The 23,507-nt window shown below is 39.3% G+C and overlaps 1 protein-coding gene across 9 annotated transcripts in view; it reads left to right on the forward strand.

Annotated features, from left to right (window-relative positions):
* RBMS3 (RNA binding motif single stranded interacting protein 3) overlaps positions 1-23,507 on the forward strand; it is a 689,820-nt gene that overhangs the window by 522,495 nt on the left and 143,818 nt on the right. For all 9 annotated transcript variants that reach the window (XM_015853914.2, XM_015853918.2, XM_015853919.2 and 6 more), the window contains one exon: positions 17,511-17,668. In XM_015853914.2, the coding sequence (XP_015709400.1) occupies positions 17,511-17,668 (158 nt within the window). The remainder of the gene's footprint in view (positions 1-17,510; positions 17,669-23,507) is intronic.

Raw genomic sequence — 23,507 nt, forward strand, 5'->3', positions numbered from 1 at the left:
CTGTCATTGATAAGATTTGGGCTTCTTGCCTTTGGGTTGGTGAGACCCTTAGGTAATGCAAGTGCAGTTGTGAACTTCCTGTCTGAGGAGACAGAAATTGCTGCCCCTAGATCAGAGAAGGGCTTGTTGTCATTTGCATTTACAATGTAGCTGCCTTCTAGTTGAGTGAGGTTGAGCATCGGTGATCCTGATGCAGTTGTGGCTTTGCTGATGTCTGGAAATCTGCTGACTTCTGTCCACCAGGATCAGCTCCTCTGTCTACGTAAAAAACGTGTATGAGATATCCATACCATATCCTTTGCTGGGACCTCAGACTGTTTGTTGGGATAACACTTGGCTGATGTAAAATCCAGCCCTGTGGTGACCAGAGCAGGAAGACATTTTCAGCCCTTGGAGTGACCAAATACAGCCCGCATAAACGCAGTTTTGCATCTGCAGAACTGCTGAGTCCTGTGCTTTGGTTCCAGAAGAACAAAACTCACGTCTATGCAGGCACAGTTTGGTGGGTGGTTTGGAAGAAAAAAGTGTTGTGGGTTTTTTTGTTTGTTTGCTTGTTTGTTTTTTGTTGTTGTTGTTGTTGGTTTTTTTGGGTTTTTTTTTTTTCCTGCTTCTGAAGGTATTTTGTTTGTTATTAATGGGGAAAATTAAATTATATTCCAACAAAGCATCAATGATAGGTAAGGTTTTTGTGCTGGGGGAACGTTTGTACAGTATGCTCACACATTTTGCTTTTCTGTTCAGAATATTGGTGTTGTTGTGGCTTTTTGTTTCTCTCTTTTGACAGAGGAGGTTGACAAAGAGATTAGATACCAGTTCTGCCTCAGTGATTCATTAAAGTGGCGCTGGAGGAGCGGAAGTTGCCCTGCTCAAAGGTGTGGGGAGGGTTTATTGTTCTGAGCAGTGTTATGAATGCCAACTATTCTGCAGCTGTGAAAAGGGCTCTTAATGAGTTTCAGCATTTTAATGTACTTCAAGTTCCCAATTGCACAAATTTAAGAAGCTTAGCAATTCAGTATCTCCTGAATAATAGCATTTATTTTATAGTCTAAATACACTCGGGGAAGTCTCAATAATATTGCAGGAAGTCTTGGTAATATTGCAGCTCCTTCCCAATGTAATAGCTTTAGAGGACCTAATTGACTCGAACAGTGGAATTGGTCCTTTAAAAAACATGCACACACAATTTTTGATTAATGAGCCCCATAATAAATCATTAATCTTTTTTTGGCTCACCAAATGATCTGAATAGTTTTCAAAGTAGAAGAAGTTGTGTATGTTTTCCTAAAACGTCTCAGGGATACAGTGCTTGCATTTCAAATCTATCATCTTAAATTTACAGAACAAATAACCTCATTTCATTTTAGAAAAACAGACCAAACTCTGAATTCCTTTGTTATTAAGAAGCGTGTGAAGAAACATTTAGATAGAAGTACTTCCTCTTATAATAATAAAAGCACTGTAAAATGGCCACATAGTAAGTGTCCTTCTTCCTGAAGGATCCCAAAGTGCTCTTACACGTTTTCTATAGTCAATGTGGGTCATTCACCTATCACTTGAATGAAACTAGTCTTTACTGTCTGTGCTAAACAACACTTTATATAGGAAGGAAATCACAAATAATTTGAAACTCTGGGGAGAATTTTAGGTAGGCAGATTGTAATTACCTGATTTGGAATTGGCCCAGAAGGCTGTGATTAATATACCCAGGCTGCTCTTTAATTGTCCCAAAGCAGTCAGGGCCTTTGTTTCAAGTATGCTTAGTCTCTGAGTAGCTTTTCTTAACAGTAATTTTAGAACTTACAGAATGTGTGGCAGGGTTGACAGAACTGAAAAGAAGGGATTTTTTTTATTATTATTATTATTTACAGCAGGCTCAGCAATATTGGGATATGAGTTTACACGTGTATCTCAAGTGACAAAATCTGGTTGTATGTTTTGGTGTTTTTTTCTTCCTGTTTCACTACAGGATCTTCTGATTATGTTGAGTCCCTCAAAATATTTTCACCACACTTTACTATTTTGAACTCTCTAATATTATGTTAGGTCTTAAGTAGCAGAAGAAATGCAAATGTCTCTATTTCTTAACTCTTTCTCTGGGAATTGCTCAATCTTTTGAAACACCATGTAGTATCTCTAGGGCCTGTTAAAGGCAGTCCAGCAGGGGTAAGTTGATTGATCTATAAAAGTAAGGTCACATAACTTGAAACTATTTCCTTTAAAAAGCAAGCAGTCTACAAGGGCTGTTGATACTTTTCTCTGTGAGCCAGCCTCATCCCCTCCCTCCCTGGGGGGCTAAGGCTAGGAAGCCCCTGAATGCCAAATACAACTCACACAGCTTCTGGCTGTGTGCCTGTCTGCGACAGTCACTGATCTGCAGATCCACAACTGAGTCAACACCGAGCTGAGAGGTTATTCGGTGAGATCTAGTGGATATTTATTTTTCTCTTCAGGAAGCCTAGGAGTTTACAAGAGATTTTGGGTAGGCATAATATACCAGCTTGTATACTTAGGACACAAAGTTGTTTTTGTTTTGTTTTTAGTTTTCTCAAGTGACCCACAGAATATATGCAACGTTCGCTTGGTCTGTCAAGCAAACTTGAACTGAGCACAGATTTCTCAGGATTGCAGACTATCGGGTTTGATCCCCTAGGTTTAAAGTGTTTACGTGGCTGGTGAAATATCTACACACATCCACAGATGTATGTGTTTTACCACCAGGAATTGTTGCTGTCATGATGAGAACTTTACAAGCAAACTGCAGTGTCATAGACATCCATTTAAAGATGTTGTAAATTATGTTTTCTGGTCCTAGCCCTTCAGGAGCAACTGCATTTCACCTCCTCCAAAATGGTTAAAGTTGTTTCCAAGTACTGAGTGAAATTCCATTTGTCATCAACTGCTGATGTCAGTATCAGCATGGCAAGCAGTGGTAGAAGGAGCCTGTGTCTGATAAAAGCACTCCTATTTTACATGATAAAGTGGCTCTCTCTCACTCAAGTTTGTTGCTATGTCAGTGAAGTATATGTGATAATTCAAAATGGTCAACTGTAAGCCTTTAGCTTTGATTTTCACCACAGCTGGTTTGAAGAAAAGACTGTTAGTACAGCTCCTGGGAAAGGTAATCCAGAACATTTAAGTGTACAGTAGCTCAAGCTTCTTTCTTTAACTCTGCCTCTTTTATTATGAAAATATTCTAAAGCTAAAGTGAAACAACTCTGGGTATTTAAGGACCTATGGAAGAACCAGGCCCAGCTTTCAGCATCCTGGGAGATGGACCCTAGGACTGCACCACTCTCTGTTTACTGTAGCAGGTTCCCTTTTGCCTTTAGTCACCAGCCCTCAGCTGCATTTGGAAAGATTCATAGACTTCTTTGTAATGCCTTTCCAGTCAGGGACTCAAGAAATGCCTACGTATCTTGTCTCACTGTTTTATTACTGCAATAAGTTGTTAAAGCTGCTTATGATTTATAAGTGAGAAAGGGGGTAATAAGAACCTTCATTTATTGGATTGATGTAGCCATCATCTTTTATATGAATGTCTTATGCATATACACAAGTATATAAAAATATGTTTACCTACAGATATATTTAATCACATTCAAACGTGCCACCAACAAAGCACAGTAAGTGTCTATGCGTGTCTATACTTTCACAGTAAGTGTCTATACTTTCTTTATATCTACAGAGACTCACATATATGTAAGCATAATTGAAAATGTTCCTCCTTTTTTGGAAGTCTGGGTATAAACTTGGATGACTTTACACACAGACATCTGTTTACCCAGATTTTCAAAGTTGAAAGCATGCCTAAACTGGAATGGACTTTTATGTGTGTAATATAACTTGTTGCATATGTAAAATAGACCTGCACTTACATACTTTAACACATCACATCTGTATATTGACACACATACAGGTGCATACATACACAGTGTGGCCAAAAAGGTCACTGGAATCCTGGCTTGTATCAGAAATAGTCAGCAGGAGCAGGGAGTTGATCGTCCCTCTACTCCACACTGGTGAGGCCGTATCTGAAGTGCTGTGTACAGTTTTGAGCACATCACTACAATAAAAGACACTGAGGCCCTGGAATGTGTCCAGAGAACAGCAACAATGCTCTGAACAGGTCTTATGGGCAGTGGCTGAAGGAACTGGGATTGGGGATTTAGTCTGGAGAAGAGGAGACTCGAGAGACCTTTTTGCTCTCTATAACTGTGTGAAAGGTTGTAGCAAAGTAGGGATAAGCCTCTTATCCCAGGTGATAGAATGAAAGGTATTGTCCTCAAGCTGTGCCAGGAGAGGTTCAGGTTGGATATTAGAAGAAGTTTGTTCCCTGAAAGGATGATAAGGCACTGGAACAGGCTGCCCAGGGAGTTGATGGAGTCACCATCACTAGAGGCTTTCAAGAAATACGTGGCACTGAGGGAAATTATTTAGTGAGCATCGTGGTAATGGGCTGATGGTTGGTCTAGATGATCTCAGAAGTCTTTTCCAACCTTAATGATATATATATATATATATGTGAGTATATGATTCTATCTATGGTTAGCCACAGCCAGTATACTACATAGATATAAGAAGCACAAGCCACAGAGAGCTGACTGGTGGAACACTAGGGCGTTTTCTCATAGGTCAGCTCTGTAGAAAGCAGCAAGTTGGTGATATGCAGGCAGTCACAACCAGCTGTGTGCTAAGCAGGGTGACTGAGTTCAAGTTTCTTGAAACAGATTGAAAAATAGAATTGTAAGACTTGGGACATTTACCTTTCCTTGTTCTCATAGGAACTAATCACAAGTACTCCAGTTTATGCATTGTGCTCTGTTTTGACTTTCTACTTGTAGTATCTTTCAGTCTCTGCTGTACAGTTGTCTTAAATCTTCTTCTGTCTTTCCAGTACTGTTTGTCTCTTGATTGCTTGATCACAAAGGAGCTGAACTGCACCAGGTTCACAGCAAAGCACACTTGGTTCAGCAATACCTCTGAACTTGTCCCTGCTGCTCGGTGGCCAGCTCTGGCTTGTGGCCTCCTGTCTGGGCAGCTCAGTTCTGCTGTATCTCGCCAGCTGGCTGCAGGCCACTGCATGCATTACTTCATTTCAGATCCCAGACATCTTTGCTTATCAGCTTTCTTGATGTTCTTTGCTTCTGCCACAAGAGCAGCATAAATGCCCATTCCCATTAATTTTCTGAGCTCAAGGAAATTCCTTTTTTCTTCTCTACGATGAGAGTATGTTGAGCCTCATGGCTTAAAATTAGTTTGTGTCCATTGATCCTTTGTAGGTGGGCAGATCTGGACACGTTGTTCACCTTGGTCCACTTTTTCACTTTTCTGAGTTGGTTTTCTACTTTGTTCTGCGTAAAATTGTTGACGATGTGTTTTCTATATTGATATGCAAGTTGAAAAGTTTCTTGGCTTGGAAAATTTGAGGCAGCCTTCAGAACTCAGATAACTGTACTCTTCTAGCTGATAGGAGAGATGGAAGAAACTAATGGAAGGTTTGTATGAAAACTCACTTGAAAACATCACACTTTCCTTGGTTCTGGGGAGTGATTTCATAGACTACTTTCAGGTTTAGCTGCATCATGTCTTGTGCAGAAGTAATATTCCTTGCAGACAACAAAGAATAATAAACTTACCTCTGCTCTCTTCTTCCATTGACTGGCAAGAGAGGGGCAATGTTTCTCTTACTGTTTTTTCTGTATTATTTTTTACTTAACATTATGGAGTAGTAGAAGCATTTGCTATTCTCCCCTAGCTGTCTACAGACCTCTAGCTGATTCACTCTGCCTTTCAGATCCCAGTTCTCAGCATAGGTAAAGCACAATATATCCTTAAATCATATTTTCTTCCTCACTGATGCTGTTGGGTTTGTTTGTTTGTTTGTTTTGTGGTGGAGAAGGAAATCCTCAATGCTTTGCTTATCTCCATCTTCTGAGAGGTTGATGAGGAATGACAGATGCCTGGTGCCTATTCCATTTGTTGTCCATCTGGAAACTGATGATATGTCTCCCCTTCTGCTCCTTGTTCCGTGGCCATCATGAATGGTGGTTCACCCGTTGCTATTGCTCTGCTTTCCTCCTTCATTAGCTGTAGTCTCTACTGCTCCCTGTGAGCTTGGCACAGCCCCAGGTCAACTGAGGTCAGAGAAGGTAGTGAAGTGATCCTACATCTCCTGGGCCTCCTCACAGTCCACTTGCTGGCTAGACCCCACACTTGAGCATTGCATGTGCAGTGGACTTCTCTAGTGGCAGGACGGTGCAATCACTTCTGAAACCGTGGTACTACGGAACCATGTCTGCTTGATGCAAGGCTTTAGCCCCTTTGTTAACCTGTTTTCCTTGCTTACCTGCTTTTGGATCCTACTCTCAACCTCACATACATAGTAGTCCCATGACATAGGTCATGAGTAACATCAAAGGTAGCTCAGCTGCTTCTGTGTGAGGTAGTTCAGCAATTCAACAATGGGGTTTTGTTCTATTTTAATATTTTCTTCTTTTTAAAAAACAGTTTCACTTTCTCCAGTTGCTTTAGTTGCTAGTATTTCCTCACTGTCAAAAAAAGGTGGAAAATGAATATTTCAAGGCCTTTTTTTCTCACCCACCACTGGGACTTGCTGACTCAGCAGCAGGAATTCCACACACAGGGAAAATGTGACATTTCTGTGTCAGTCATGCTTCTGAGGCATAACCATCCCCTGTCATGTTTGAAGCATGACTTGGTCTCCTTCTATATTTGAAACATTGTGTAGAATGTAGTTATTTCTGTAGTGTGTGCTTTGTGAGTTGTGCCTGATCTTAAAAGGGAACGGTATTTTTATCTGTGTTAAATACAGATTTCTCAAAATAAAACTGCCAAGGCTGTGCTTTATGGTAGGTTTTGTTTTTCTTAAGTGATGTCTATGTAGATTTTTTCCCTTAGTTTCTGTAATAGTTAGAAAAATCCAGACTCCTTGAAAATTGATGCATCCTCAAGGACTAGTAGGTTTCCATTTCTGGCATGTGCATCAAGATGAATAACTGTTCTCTAGCAGTCTGTGTGGACTCAGGGTAAGTAGACCTCAACCTTTATCCCAACAGGAATTCCCAGACAAGAAAATTCTGACTTCATTTATGGTTTATAGGAAGTAACGTAAAACATGACAAAAGAAAGTGTTCAGTTTTCTTCACAAGCAATCACATGGGATCTGTGTGCTGCTTGAATTCGCCTTTGGGTCAATAGGTCAAATATTAAAAAGCATTATACTGTCCCAAAAAGTCCTCTTAAAGCTTCTAATACTTTCCCAGTGCTGATAATTTACTACCATTAATAGTAGCTGCAGTCTTTTTCCAGTGCAAGTGTAGACAGTTAAATGCTAAGCCTTTGAATTTTACATGAAGAAATCTCAGTTTCCTGGGTTAGCCCCAGCTTAGAGAAGCTTCTGAACAAAAACACAAAAGTTCCCATTGATCTACAAATAGATGCAGTGTGGACAATAATTTAACCCTGTGGGGAATGTACCCAAGCACGTGTAACATTCCAAATCTGTTTAGTCTTTGTTTTGCTGGCAGCTTTAAACGAAAAAAAAAAAAAAAAAATTAAAAAAAATTAAAAAAAATTAAAAAATGAAGGTAAACAATAAATACATGAAAAACATCAGAAGAAGAACATCTGCTTGTTTTTTTTTTCTTTATAAATCTATGTGAATATTGTTTTGAAAATATTTTTTAAACACAGATTCTGATCCTGCCAAGTAAGATCAGTGTGAACTTAGAATTCAATTAGAGAAGGATCAAGCCATGACAGAGCAAATACTTCTGTCCGCTGGGAGAACAGCTGCTAGAAACAGTGGATAGAGAGTCCTAAAGCTACCCTGGCCAAGTACTGGTTGCACGTGCTGCTTCATTATGGCATATCTGTGGCCACTGAAAGAACAGACAGTAAATCCATCCCTCTGGATGTAGGGATGGATTTCATCACACTCCTCTGATGTAGGAATATTTAGTCCCTCCTTTTCTGAGCTCGATGAGCAGTAGACAACCTGTGGGAGCACAATCTCCAGAAATGAAATGGGAAGGATTTATTGACAGACTTATCTTACATCTTTACATCTTCAGTTTGAGGAACCCAAAGTTGTCCTCTGCATGCTGGATTCTGCCTGCACCAAGGAATTGGTATTGTTGTGTCTTGAGGGAAATTAGGGAAAAAAAACATGTATTTCCACCACCATTTGTAATCCTCTTGGTCCAGTGTTACTGGACAGAGACATTCTGCCTGAAATTTTGAGGTAAGAAAATAGCCCAGCTTAGACAGCTGCAGCAGTTACCGGACCATGACTGGAGAGTTGCTGCCGTAATGAACGTATGTAGTAAAATAGTGAGTTCTTCTAGAAATTCTGCAATAATTTGAATTATTCACCCAAGAGTCTTCATTGCTTTCTATAAAATTCCTGCATCTTGGAATCTGCTGCTATAATTTCAGTTCAGTTCAGTTTATGCTAAGGAGAACTGTAGATTTCATGAAATATATATATTTATATATTATACTGTTTGCCCTACAAGTTTATTTCAGACATTAGGGAATATTATCATTTTAAGGAGAACAAAAATAATTGTGATTTTCCATTTTAAATGTAACTATGATTGGACTTTTTTGCTCTGAACATTTCTACATAAAAAATCTGCATTTCAATTGGCATCCCTAGTATTACATAAATTACATTTATTTTTTTAGTAACTCAAGTAAGAAGGGCTATTAAGCAGCTCAGATTTGTGCATATTGTGTCCTTCAAAATACCAAATAATCACAGTAATTCATGGTAGTTGGATTTGGTTTGTGCATAGTTTTAAGATCTTTTTATCTGCATTTGAAGTTAAGGTTTAATTTTATTTATTTATTTATTTATTTATTAGTGTATATGGCCTTTGAGCTACAATTAGCTTTCCTTCCTCATTTATTGATAATGAGAGGTTTATACTATTCTCTGATTGCATGCTGTGTCCTCTGCAAACCAAATAATCTCTCTTGTGACCTTTTCTTTCTTTCTTTATGTAAGTATATACACACACAAACAAATGCACCTTTTCTGTGGGATAGCATTATGTAAAATACACTTATGTGAGAATGTGAATAGTAGGAGTTAAATTGCAAGATTTGTTGACTCTGTGAAGGCACAAAGAACTTGGCACCTGTCTAAATATCAGTAAGAAAGTCCTGGAAAATATACATCAATCAGTGAGTGTGTTATTAACCCAGAACAGTACAAGGCAAATAAACATACTCAATGCAATATTGTCTAACTTGCAATAAGACATCATGTCTTGAGTTCACTAGGACTAAGTCAGTGACAAGACAAAAATAAATAGGTAAGGTGCTAAGCTTAGACTGCAGCTCATCTGGCAAATTGGCCTTTTGCTTCCAGAGGTCATCACTGAGTTTCTAATCTGGGGTTCATGGCACAGTGATTACGTAGTGTTGTTCAAAATTGTTATAGACAGTCTTAAAGTAATCTGGGGTAATGAATTGATTCTCACTTAACAGCAATTTAAACAGCAGTGTTGTCATTGAAACCATACAAAAGAGAATGAGGAGGCAACTGAACACCTTTGGAGCTTGAGTGACGCAATGACTTTAGCAGAGGTTGAGCTGTCTTTCTGGCTCCAGTGCACTGTACAATGTGGAAACTGTGGAAATTTGTTTCAAAGAAAACTAAAAAGTAAAGAGCTATAAAAATCTCACTTCATAAATGGCACAAGTATGAGAAATGGGTTTTTATATCAGTCTCTGATAGTTCTGGTTAGGATTGCATTTTGTGCAAATAAAAGAAGGTACCATGTATCTTATGCAGTGCTCTGAAGACGGAAACCATAGCGACTCAGGTCCATATGTGCTTCCCAAGATGAAGGGCAAATCAAATCAGTGTTGGCAGATAAAATGTGTGATGGAAAGTTCTGCAGCAGCTCTGTGGTGGACAGACCAATAACAATTTGGTTCCAGCAATATTTAGTTTTAGCAAATGCTGTGCTGCCCATGAACAAACTTAATTAAGAGAAAGCTGATGCCGGCTTATACAGCGCTGCACAGCACTCTGATAGTTTGCACAGTGAGAAGAAATCCTGAGCATATATAAATGGTGAACTCTTTTTAAAGTTCATGGTTTTAATTAAAACAGTACTTGTAATGCTTTGCTGTGGAGCTGATACAGGTATTTGTGGCAAATAATTTCCTACAATACGTGTTCTTTTTCTCTTCATAGGTCACGGTTTTTAGGAATTTGCTTGTTTGCAATTTTCTGACAAAATTTAGTAGAGCAAATGTTAACCTATACCTTGTTTGAAAAGTAACTACACGGAGCATTACAGCTATGGCACAGTTAAGCCCATCTGCCTGAGTACAGCTCTCTTTTCTGATTAAATGTTCGCACATAATGGGCCTTGTGGCAGAAATTCTTTTCTTTGGTCATTGTAAAGCTTGGACGTGCTCAAATTTACTTATGCAAATAAGAATGAAATACTTCTGTAAATCACTGGGAACATGGTTTTCTTCAGAATAGCACTTACAAATGTGTTCATGTGCGGAACCACTGTCTTTTCAGAAAGCATCCCTACATTGTCAACAAGCTGTTGGCTTGACTTGTTGACAATCAAGCTTATGCAGAAAATGTATGCTGCAGTTTTCGTTTTAGATATATTTATAATGCTTGATGGATTGGCCTTAATTATTGCTGTACAATAGTTGCATAATTATGCAGAGGCTGCTGAGGGCTATTGTCCTGCAGCACTGTGAAACAACGAAGTGGCTAATAAATTGTAAACCATGGCAATGTGAAAGTTGGTTAGGGCTGAGTACGGAAGAAATTTATTAAGCTTGTTTTCAGCACTTGATCTTAAAAGGCGCAGTGACTACCATGAAGCAGATGTGGCAGGGTTGAAAAGACATTTAACATCCCAGAATGTTAAATATCTTGAGGTATTAGAGCCATGGAAGGGCCATCAGAAAACATCCCCATTCTTTTGAAGGTCCCTAAGTGAAAATAAGCCTCTGAATATCCCACGTGTTCTGCTCTGCAGTACTTTCCCCTTGAAACTTCTCATATTTAGACACAGTCTCAGCTGATGAGGTAGCTGGTGATTGAGGCAGGGCCACATGCAAAGGTCTTTGGAAGGAATATTGAGAATAAGACCTGCGCCACTTTTACCCACTTCCTTATTCTGTGTCCACTGGATTATTAGTACTTAGAGTGCTAATAAAATCCATGTAAATTTTAGGTTCTCTCCACAGTCTTGCAAGCCTTTTGTTGTACTGCACACTATGAGCGGGTGACCAGTCAGGGATCAATAGCTAAGGGGCCATTGATTTAGTTGCCTCTACAGCTGCAAATGTGCCTGCAGAAAGGAAAGCAAATAAGCCAATAAAAAGTGGAAAGAAACCCTGGCAGCTGCATTGGAGTCCTGTATACCTTGTGTCACTGCAGTAATGGCCTCACAGAAGCCACGCGGACATACATTGGAAGGATATCAATGTCCAGCCCTCCCTGGGCTTCCTGCCAGCATTTCAAAGGAGTGCAATTGGAGCAACCTTCCCTTAACTCTCACTCCAGCAGCTGACATTAATCCTATCTAAGATAACTAAGTTAGGTGAATCCTGTCATGCTTGAATAGGTCAAGGAAGAAAGAACTTGGCTAAATGTTGCCTGCAGAAATTAAGTGCTAGATCTGTAGTTAAACACCTGAATTATAGATTCAGTAGTAAATGCTCTGCTTGAAAGCCAGGCGTTGTTCACATACATACAAAAAGATGCTATATTAACTTTAAGGAATAAATAGTAGAAAACCAGAAAACTGTGGGGGAAAAAACATCTTTTAATTCATTGCTTTTTATGTATAAACCCAGGCAAATGCATATCAAATCAGCTTTCAAGGAAATTTCTATTCCAGGTGTTCTGGTAAGTTCTCATGAGCTATAATACCTATACCTATATATATATATATAGAGAGAGAGAGAGTCATAAAACAATAAGAAGAGATATTGAATGTGAATCACCTTGAGGAGATATTACGTGTTTCCTCTGAATTTCATTTAAGCTCAGTTGCTTACATAGAACCCAGCTAAGAACCAATGTCATAAATTGAATAAGAGACCAATGCTACGAATGTAACTACAGTTTCAAAATGCAAACACCAGAAATTTTTCAAAATGACATATAAATGTTTGCACGTAAGTGGACTGGTTTTGTATACGTGGTTCCACATAGGTGACAAAAAGGGTGTAAGTGTTTTTATATTCAGGGCTAGATGGAAGTTCAGTGCAGGTCTATAAAGGAGAGAAGTGGCATGTGTAGCCTTAAGATCTGAGAGCTGTCCATAATGAAGAGATAAATCAGTGTGAGGGAAATATGAATTGGGAGTGATTTGAACTCAGGTATAAAATGTTCATAAAGATGTGACCATGCTTCTAAAATAATCTGTAATATTGATCTGCATCAATATTAATGTGATGATGTCTCAATTTAGTAGAGACAAGAAAAACATGCATCCTGTGAATATAAATATTGAGTGTGTCTTTACAAAGAAGACTTAAGAATCTTCCACACATCCAGAAAACAAAGCTATCTTCTTATACGCTCCCCAAAGTTATTTTGGAAGATTGAAAAGGAATAGTTTGAACTAATAATCAGTGCTTAACTTCCTAGATCAAGCTGCACCAAGGAGAAGTAACTTGGGTTGAATTAAAACAATTAGTACATGGGGTTCCTGAATAAACCACTCTTGTTTTCTAGATCCACTGAGATGACCAGAGGTTTCAGTTCCTTAGGGAAAAAATAATGTAGCCAAAAGCTGCCAGCCCCTCCCTACATTTGTCTTTAAAGAATTCATTACTGTATGTCCTACGTAAAGAGGCTTAGCCTCTCCTCACACCAGCTGAAATTCTTCCTTCAGCTTTTCATGCACAGCTTCCAAAGATTATCTCAGGATGGGAGGGAAAGTCCCATCTGAGCACTGTCCTTTCTTAAAGGAGTATCTGGGAGGAAATAGCAACTGGGAACTCCAGCACACCCTCTGCTGTGTTTTGTATGTTTCATATGCTGTTGGTGTAGTATGTTTCAAATCCTCTGCGTTATAAACTTCTTCTGTCTCTTTGGCACAAGTCTTGGGAGCTGAGTGACTGACTTAGTTCTTGCTGAAAGGCAAAATTTCTGGCTGCTTCCCCAGTACAACTGTTCCTGACTGCTGAACTTCAGAGCCTTGCAGCAAGATGCCTGCTGCTGAATGCTGGGAATGCTCTGATGCTGGGACTTAGTCAAAAACTCGGGTTTAACCTTCTGTTTGTTTGCAGTACTCACACTTTTAAACCATGTTTTTGGCTAGTTTTGGAGTTTCTAACATGCATACCCTCAGCAAGAATGGCCTAGCTTTGTGTGTTTGTAGTTAGTGTCCCTGAAGCTAACATTCTAGAGCAGCTGCAGTATTTGGGCAGTGAAGACAGTGAAATAGGCTGGGATGGGAGCAAAGGGAGCTGCAAAGACCTCTGCAGTTGGCTAGAGAGAAGATTTAATTGGCTTCATTTCATTTTTATTTTATTTTATTTTTATTTATTTTTTTTTCCTTGATGACCTATTTTGAGGCACCCTGCACGCCTGTGCCAGGACCCTGAAAGATCTCGGTCTGTGGTGTGAGGCCAAGTCCAGATTTCAAAGGGCTAGGGCTGCTGGGATGGATATACCCCATTTTTGTGGGGTTTCAGTGCAAGTGCAAGCTGTCCTTGGGAAGTGTGGCACTCCTTGAGCTCTTAAGTGAAAGACTGTATGAAAGGTGAACTTCAGTGAGAATGGCTGGAAGCAGACTTCTAATGGTGCCTTGAGACTGCTCTTGCAACTTTACATGCATTAAAAATGATATCTTTGCAGCTGGCACTTGCAGAAGGTTCCAGAGATGCCTTCCCCTTTCCTTCAAAGCAGCAGTTTGGCCTGGCTTTGCACACGTTAAATAGCAGTGTTTCATGCATGAGGTCCAGAAAAACAAGAATTGCAGAACTGTAGAATGGCTTAGATTGGAAGGGATCTACAAGTTGTGTGTTTGCTTCCTCTGAGCGCTCTTGTCACCTGGAGATAAGCCTGGTGTCCTGGTGGAGAGGGGCAGGGACTGCAAAACCCCAATGGCAGCAGGGACTCTACTGCACTTTGCTTATTGCCCCACTGTGACGAATGTGGGGTGTCCAAGCCAGTTGGAGGTGTCTATGGGACGTACAGCTCTCTGCTGCCCAGCCTCGCTCTCCTATACGAAATATAGGAGGCTTAAGATGTAGTTCTGAAGTGATGATGAACTTCAGCCTCAGCAGTCTCACTTGAGAACAGAGCTGATAGTGATGGCTGGTCAGTTTGGACACAATAATAAATGGGAGTTCTGAAGTAGAAGGAGTCGTTCTTTAACATCTGATTAAAAGTCATAGTGCAAGCTAAATGTAACAAGGAGAGCTTTGGCCATGCCGAGTTGGTTTAGACACAACTGTGCCCACCCATCCTGCAGCCCTGGGATGTGGGCTTTTACTGTAGACAGAAACCTGACTGAAGCCTAGTTTAAATGATGAAAGGAGGGTAGTTTGCGGGGTGCTTACATTCACGTTTCTGGTTAGGCTCATCTTGTCAGCCAGTAAGCACACTTGGAACAGTAGGATGCCTGCCTTTCAACCTGAGAAACTCTGCAGCTACACTGTGAACAGGAGGTCCTGTACTGCTCTTGTAATGTGTACTTAGCTCCACACATAACGCGCTTTACTGGGCTTCATTGCCTAGAGAAGGCTTTCTGTCTTGTTTCAGTTTGTGGTATAAGATATGGTTTCTTTGGGGTTATATTTCTCTGCAAAAGAAAGGAGTATTTCTCTAAATGTTATATTTGTATAGTGAGGAAAAATAACATGGATTTTTTCCCCCTTTCTTTGAAAATATTGCTGTATTGTGGAGGTAGCTTGAGTGGCCTCATCTGTCTCTCTGCTTGTGGCTCTTGTTTATTACGCTGATAAAAGATAGGACTGGTAAATCCTTGTGAGAGAGTGACTGCATCCTGCTAGCCTTTCATTCATCCTCAAAGTGTAGCTAAACTTTCCATGGATATTTAAAACAACAGCATTAAATCTCTAACACGGTTAAAAGGCTTATGTGTTCTTACTCCAGATGTGAGACACGTTGGTGGCAGCTCTTACTTATTTTATTTGTTTGCCACAGATTGAAAACTGAGTAGTCGAAAGAAAAGTTCTCATTTTAATATTCAAGTGGAATGAATTGCTTCAGTGAAACTAAAGGAAGTTGTTCAGCTTCTGAAGCATAACACTGCCTTTTCCTTTTTAGTCTGTCCTTTGGCTATGGTGATCTCATCTGCATAATACTGCTGGGTTTTTCTTAATATTGACAAGGGATGTTAGTCCCTGAACACTGATTGGTCAATGAATCAAAGCCCTTAACCAATCAACTTGTACAGGTTTGCATAATATTGTGATCATCTCTGAAAAACTACACCTAATGGAATTGCAAGCCACATTGCTTTGATTTTCTTCCACAGTGCCTCTGCTTTAGTTGCCTCCATTGCTCACATTTTCAAAGTGTTTAGTAACAATGAAGACTCTTCCTAATCTGCTATATCTTTCCTTTTATTTTCCCTCTTGTGACTTGTGCAGGGAAAACAAAGTAACAAGCAATAAATCTTAAAATAGTTGGAAAAAGGAAAAGGAGGAGGATGAAAATAATAATAATAATAAATAAAAATAAAAGAGGGAAAAAGAAAACATTTAGGTTTTGGGGGATTTTGTTTTGTTTTGTTCTGTTTTGTTTTTTTCCCCTTCCAAAGCTAAAAGTATAAGCTGAAGCTCTTTTCTTGCTTTCCTTCCCCCAGGACTATTTGCACGATTACTCTTGCATTGTCAGTGCTGTACCTGTTCTGATCTCTCTCTAATCATCCCGTGATTGGAGCAGAACTTGCCTTCTGACATGCATGCATGTAAATTGCAGTGAAAAAGAAAAGGGAGTGGCTGCATGGGAAGAGGACTGGAAAAGGGAAATCATGTTTTTCTAGATTATATTTGTGACTTCAGCTCAGTTTGTGTTCATTGCCCGTGTGTGTGTTTTTTTTCCTCTCCTCTGCCCTTCATCATAACACATGGTAGTAATGAGTATGGTTGTATGGAAAGAACCTTGAAAATGTGCCTACTTTGTTCATTTGTTTCTGCTTTGTAAAGCAGTAGTGGATTCAACCTGCATGGTAATGAGTGGTTTTATGGGTAATGGACCCGGCTTAACAGATCAGGATCCAAATCATACAGTAAAAAAAGTACTGCAAGCATCCTGTTTTTGCGCCCTTTGGCATACCCATTTCCAGCTTTTCTTCTCATCCAAAAGGCCTGAAATATCCCTTACACCTTGCATAGGTGAAGTTGAATACTTTCTTTGGCTTCGGATTTTCATTAACCTGGACTGTGTTTAGTCATCCGTGAAATGATGGCTGTGTGAATCACAGCTTGAAACTCAGATTTCTGCTTCTCTTTGCAAAGCCTTGAGTGTGTAAGGCAGGGAGAGGGCAGACATCTTGGTTCTGTTCTGTCTTCATACATCTTCCAGAAACACGACCTATGATTCGTTGTTTGACAAGATGCATCAGCACTGCTTTTAATGGGGTTTAATTTGATTCCAGTGTAGTTGACCTGGGGCAGATGGCTTCAGGACTGCGTGTTATTTCCTCAGTGTAAGCTGTAGTACTGCCGCAAGATTGTTTAACCCATTTCAGGACACCTCCTAGGGAAAAAAAGAAAAATAATATGTATATATATAGGAAATGCTATTGTCATATACATCTCATGGTTAAAAGAGAAGATTTTTGTTCTGCCCATTGAAACGTGTAGTAAAACAAAAATAAACCAATCTCTGAAGATGTTGTTCAGTAATGTATTGCCTGGCTTGCTGCATAGCATAAGGATTGTATCTTATGTTTTTGTTTATTAAGCACTAACTAAAATTAAGTTGTCATGCCTCTGAAGCCTGCTGAGTATTACCTACCACTTACGATGGGGACAAAAAGAAGGAAAAGATACTATGGAAAACATTTCATGTTTTCAACCAACCTTGCTGATGATGGACAGGTTGGATGGGAAGTCTGCAGGCTGAAAAGCACATCTGCTGAAAACATGTGCTGGGTTTTATTTATTCATGTTAACAGTGAGCACATTTATGAAAATGATGTTTTCTTCACAATCTGCTTGTTAAGTTAGGACACAAACCCAAGAACATTTGTTCATGAGAATAATTTTCTATGAATGATTAGTGTCACTGAGTTCAGTAAGAGCAGTCACGCACAAAGTTAAGCACATGCATGAGTTTGCAGAAATTTGGCAAAAATTGTTGTCATCGTAAACAGATTGCCCAGCTTCGCTTCTAGTGCAGCTGTAATTATTTTGGCTTGGTCTTATTATGAGTAGCCCTCATTGCAGAAGCAATAAGCTATTATGTTCTGCTGAGTCTAACTGAGGCTGTTTCTCTCATTTTGTCACAGCAACAAGAGCAAGATCCCACAAATCTATACATCTCAAATTTACCTGTTTCCATGGATGAGCAGGAACTGGAGAACATGCTGAAACCTTTTGGACATGTCATTTCCACCAGAATATTGAGAGACGCAAATGGAGTCAGCAGAGGAGTTGGCTTTGCCAGGTGAAACCTTTACTTGATTTATGTATATTTTTTGGCTTTATTCCATTGCAAATGCTGTCTACTTCATAACTCTAAAGCCTCATAGCTATGGAAAATGCAAAGAAGTACCTTTATCAGATTGTGCATCTGTTCTTTCCACTGAGCTGAGGAATACCAGTGCAGAAGGATGCTCATTTCATTTCTCCAAAAATTAGTTCATTGTATGTATGTATATGGAAATAGATACTGTTTAAATGTTTAGCAGCAACACTGAAACAAGAAAAAGTAAATTTAGCAGTTGGAAAGCAATAGGAAGGGACTATAACTGAAAAAAAATAAAATAATAAAATATAAAAAAATCCACAGGTTCCTTAAGAACTAAAAAAAATCTCAAGCCTAAGAGAAGAGATTAAGAAGAAATAGTTGTATCTAACATGCTCTGTCAGAGGAGTTCAGACAGAATGAGCAGCACGTTACTTCCATGTGGGTCACTGTCAGGATAGAAAGCCAAGTTTCAGTGTTTACTCTCAATGAATATTTACACAGATTCTCCACAGCTTGAAACATTCTTAAATCAAACAGTTTCCTTTTGAAAAGCTAATGAATGAAGAGCTGTATATAGAAAGATACTGAAAAAGCAAATAAGAAGATAAAACCCCCCCACAACTGTGCTGTAAATCATTCTTGTGCTTTGAAAGAAAAAATCAGAAATAACAATTAAAGTAAAACCCCAAATCATTGTTTGTACAGACTATTCATAACACTGTCCTTTGTAGAGGAGGCAAAGTGACTTAGTTGTCTTTTGAATTTTTTGAAGTATGCCATATCTTGGCATATCATGGCGCTTATGTTAGTGTCATAACACCACTCAGTGAAATGGGGTACTGTACGATAAAAAGGCAGCATGCTGGATAAGTGACATTGTAGTGTTACCTTTGTCCTTGATGTGAGAGATTATCATGTGCAAATAGTGTTAAGATAACCCTGTTTGAATTCACATGGATAAAAGCAAAACATTTACACTGAGAGAGGGCACACTGTTCTTTATGCATTCTTGCAGATAATAATGTGAATCTTTCTAGCTCACTAAGTCTAAATTAGTGTAACTCATGGATAAACTTGCATTTCAAAAATTGAATTTGTTTGTGAAAACATGTTTAATAATGTAACATTTCAAAAAGCCTTCCATGTGCTAAGATGAAGGTTTTGTAATTCATCATGCAAATGACAGAGTAGTAAAAACTTTGCTCTGTTGAAGTATACCAAAGATCTTCCTGACCCTGATTGAGGACAGAGTTAATCCTAAAATGTGTAACTACAGCTGTATGCTGACTCTTGTCTCAGCAGAATTACCAGTACAATCTGTAATTGCATGACTACTTGATCTTTTGGTAATAACGTGCTCTTTGGTATCATTTTACTGTATATCACTCAGAAGAGATGAATTCGTTTAGCTTAGCCTGTAGTTATGAGGGTTTCATTCTAGTGTACCTACACTGTGAGTACACAGAGTGTTGGTACTAATAGGGTTTATCTCGGGAATGGCAGCTGTATTTCAGCTTGGATAAGATTTTAGAAGTTCTGATCAGCAACCCAGGGTGATCTTGGTTGTTGCATCTTCTGGCTGGGGCCCTCTTGCCACAGTGGAGCTGCCTGCTGGTGAAAACGCCTTCCCACAGCTCCTACATGAGCCACGAGAGCTCAGGAGAAGTCAACTCTGTGTGCACTAGAACCCAGCAATTCTTAATTTGGATGGATCAAAATTATTAATTAAGTGCTGTGAAGGTTAAAAATCCCTTTTTAACTCTGCCCAATTAGGTGAATAGTGAATGTCAAAGTAAGTATTTCCAAAAAGCAAAGACTTTTTCAAGAAGTGAAGACTTCCTGTAAACAATTATTCTCAGATATTTCTCCAAAGTGTGTGTGATTAGCAATTTCATAGTACTACAGGTGGCTACTTTATCATTTATAATCCGAGAGTCTTCACGTGTCCTTGGATCAAACTCTAAGATCTGCATTCTGATTTATGTTTGTCCACATTAAAGTTCAGCCTCTTCTGAAACACACACAAGAAAACTAGCTGCTTCTATGCTGTTGAAGTATTCTTTCTTTTCTGTTCCTCAAAAGCAGCAGAATGGATTTTCTTGAAACTTTCTAGAATGTCTCACTGTGGCTTGAACACAACTGTGCCCAGGTATAACATGGGAGAGATTTTGGGAGGAGAGTTATTAGCAAGGGGCCTCTGAAGTGTAACTTTGGATTCCAGCTGTGGCTCCACAGAAGTTCATCCTGTTGAAGGGAATTGATGTAACCTCTGTTCTCCCACCTGCACCTTGCTGCTCTCCTTGGCTTTGCACTTCAGGGCTGGTACTACCCAGCTCCAGGCTCACTATGGAAGCTGCCATTTGGCAGGGCTACCTTGCTGCTAACAGAGCATCTGCTGACACTAGTGAGCAGAGCTGGAGCTGAACACAGCCAGTCACATGGCAGCAAGAGAAATGTGGTAGAGTAGCAGGGAGAAATGCTTTCTATAAGCAGGGAATGTGGAATAAGAAGGTGCAGATGAGAAGCTTTGTGCTCAGTCTGTTGTGAGATTTCTTGTAGAAAGAGGGAATGATGCAGCGTTGCCCTCACACAGGATTTCACCACAATCTTTCTCTTAAATCCCTATTGCCAAGAGCTGTTCAGTGGCTCCGCCACTTGATCTTTCATTTGAAAGTGTAAGTGGATTCCCCAGAGCTTAAAGTGAACGCAGAGTCCTTAATCCTCAAAAGAAGCAAGCGAAAAAGAAGTAAGCAAAAACCAAAGCAACTGGATTTGAAGGCTTTTTTTTATTTATTTCTTTTTATTTTGTTTTGAGATATCCTAAAGCTGCCGTGTCATCTCTTATGATTTGAGCTGTGTGAACTAGCCATTAACAATGTTGTTGGTGAGAATAAATAGCAGATCAGAGAGAGGTCTTGGACTTAGGCTGGAGATACTCAGTAGCGGAAGGTGCCCAGAGCACGGAGGGGAATAGTCAACTCCATCCTGAAGATGTCATGTTACAAAGAGGTAACTCTATGTGCTGAAAGAGTTGTCTCTCCACAGATTTGTAAAGGGTGAACGCCTTATTTAAATGTCAGAAGAAATACAGAAGTAACACAATCAAAGTACCAAAGTAGTGGGAATGTTTTGCTAAATGAAAGCAAACATGAAAGGACTGTTTGGAGGAAGATTTCTAGGGATCATTGCTGGTGCTGCTTTGGAGGCACAGAAGCATCAGCAGTACCAGGGGATAGAGAATATCCAGGTAGTTTAAGGATACATTTGTGAAGAATGGAAATGCTTTGTTCTTCCTTATTCAAGGGTTTAATTGAAGATGATTGAAAAGGTGTTCTAAAAGGTGCTATAAATTTAACTTGAACAAATCCATCATCTGGGACAGTAGTGCAGGCTCAGATATGATGAGAATCATTCCTACTTTCAGTCAGAAGAATGATCTGTCAAATCCTACATCTTCCCCAGGAAATTGCTTTATAATTGGATATCTTGGATGAAACTGGAAATCCCAAGCATGCCCCAAAGACTGTATGTGGTATCTGTATGATATTCCAATGCCTGCAGTGTTAAATTTTCATCAAAAAGCCTCCCTGCATAATGCTGGAGACCTCTATGGGATGAGCATATGTCTTCAAAATCCTTACATTTCCATCTGGTGTTGCAATCTAGACAAAAATTTTGTAGACTCTGTACATCCCTGAGAATATTGCCAGGCATGAGTCTGTGCTTTCATGGAGATGCAAATTCCAGAGAGGCACAGACAAGGCAGGATCCCAGGAAATATGTTACTGGGAACTGATAACATGAAAAATAAGCATGAATCACTTATAGGTGAAGAAACAGGGAAAGTTAGGAGTCATTAGGTGACTTAGCTGAGCAATTTTCATGACTCAAGCCCTAGGTACTGTGAGTTGAATTGAAAAACTCATAGGAACATGGAGGAGGGGGCAGGGAGGCATTGTGGTGTACCCTGGGTAGAGACTTGCTGATGCCACTGAATTAGTGAAATAAAGATTGGGTTTCAGAGCTCCACAGTGAAGTAGCATTAAAGTATTATTTGTGACCTCCCTACAGTGGTGGCAATATTCGGAATACCATACATACATGTACCACCACACTCAAATGAACAGCAAAGAAAGCATTTTACAGGCCATTTTAAATGATAAATTGCAAAGAAAGAATTAGAAGCTAGTAACTTTTTTTTTTGTTTCTTTACTGTCTTGTAACTTAAAATGACCTTGCAAGACTGAGACCCCAAGTGACATTTTACAACATGGTCATAAGCCTCTGAAAACAGAAATTTATGATGGAAATGCTTGCAGTCAGACTGTCAAGTAATGCTCTGCTAGCAGGCACCAGTATAATACTTAACCTGAGACTGTGAAGACTGTAACATAAATCAGACAGGGACTAGGTAGAAATGACTCTGTGTTCATACAGTTCTTTTTCCAGTAACAGGATAAAAATCGTCCAACACAAACTGCCATGAAAACATGTTATAATGTTGTTCCCAGTGAAAGACCCAGGAGATTCTCAATTACCTTTCTCTATTATCTCAGAGCAAAAAGCTAACATTATGATGATGTCCCTTTGTGAAAAAGCAGAGGGATCTGTAGTGGGACATTTACCCATTTTATCCTTTGGAGCTTGGACTCTATTCTTGTCTTTTCCCTGCCTTGTTCTCTTGGTGGAGCTTCCAAAGGGATGCTTTTCTCTGCCAGCAAATGTTTTTTTTTATTAAACTTATCTCCTGCTTATCTGCATTTTACATGTATTAAATTTAGTCTTTGGAAACAGTATTTAACTCAGCAACTGAAATTTTGAGCTCCACAGGATCGTTATTCTATTTATAGATGTTTTGTGTGAATTTCAGTTGGAATGGATCTGTTCCAGTTTCCACTCAAGCAAAATGAAAGAGCCAAGCCTTTACTTTTTATATTCTTTTCCTCAACGAAAGCTGTGCATCTTTCAGGATAACGTAGGTATCATTCAGTTGCATCTGCTTTCTTCTGAAGTAAACACGTTTCTCTATGGAGTGGAAGCTCTGTGACTCTGTGCAGGGAAGATCAGAAGGGTCCGCTGCACATAATGGGCCATGCTGCATGGATAGACCATATGCCCCCATTCTTACCTGTCATCATTGGGGTGGTTTTTGCAGAACTTGTTTATCTAACTGTGATTGTAGACAATGATCCTGCTATTCATGCAATCAGGAATGAACATGAAAAATATACAGGCAAGACATGCTGGTAAAAGACAGTATTTATGAGAAATGAGGAGAAGTTGACAAAATATATCTTCCTGCAAATGAGAAAGGGAATGGTATTTCCCAAATAAAAGTTTTTCAAGTACAAACATCTTGAAGCAACCATGCTGAAAAGTTGGGGATGTAATGTACCTGAATAGAGAGGAAAGTAAAGTCACAGGCAGCAGACATATCAGAGTTTTATGTCATCTGGATTTAAGTTTGCAAAATAAATAAGATATTAAGAGTAGGGTATAAGGAGGACTGGGTGCTAAGAAATTTCATAATAAAGAATGGGTGTCCATAGATCATCTTTCTTGCAGTAAAACGTTTCTCCTTGATATATCATTTAAATTTATCTGGCTCTTATCACTATTTTCTCAACCAGATTAAGGAACTACTTTGTTTATTCTCCCCACTAAGTGTCTTACGCACCCTTATCAGACTGCCCCTCTCATTGGTAGACTAAAGAAACTGAGTTCTCTGTTGCGTATTCAAACAATGGCCTCAGTTCTTCAGACAATCTGCAGCAACAACCTACTTATTTTCATCTTTGAAAAATGCCTTAAGTAG

Source organism: Coturnix japonica, chromosome 2 (assembly GCF_001577835.2).
Source record: "Coturnix japonica isolate 7356 chromosome 2, Coturnix japonica 2.1, whole genome shotgun sequence".
Lineage (NCBI taxonomy): Eukaryota > Metazoa > Chordata > Aves > Galliformes > Phasianidae > Coturnix > Coturnix japonica.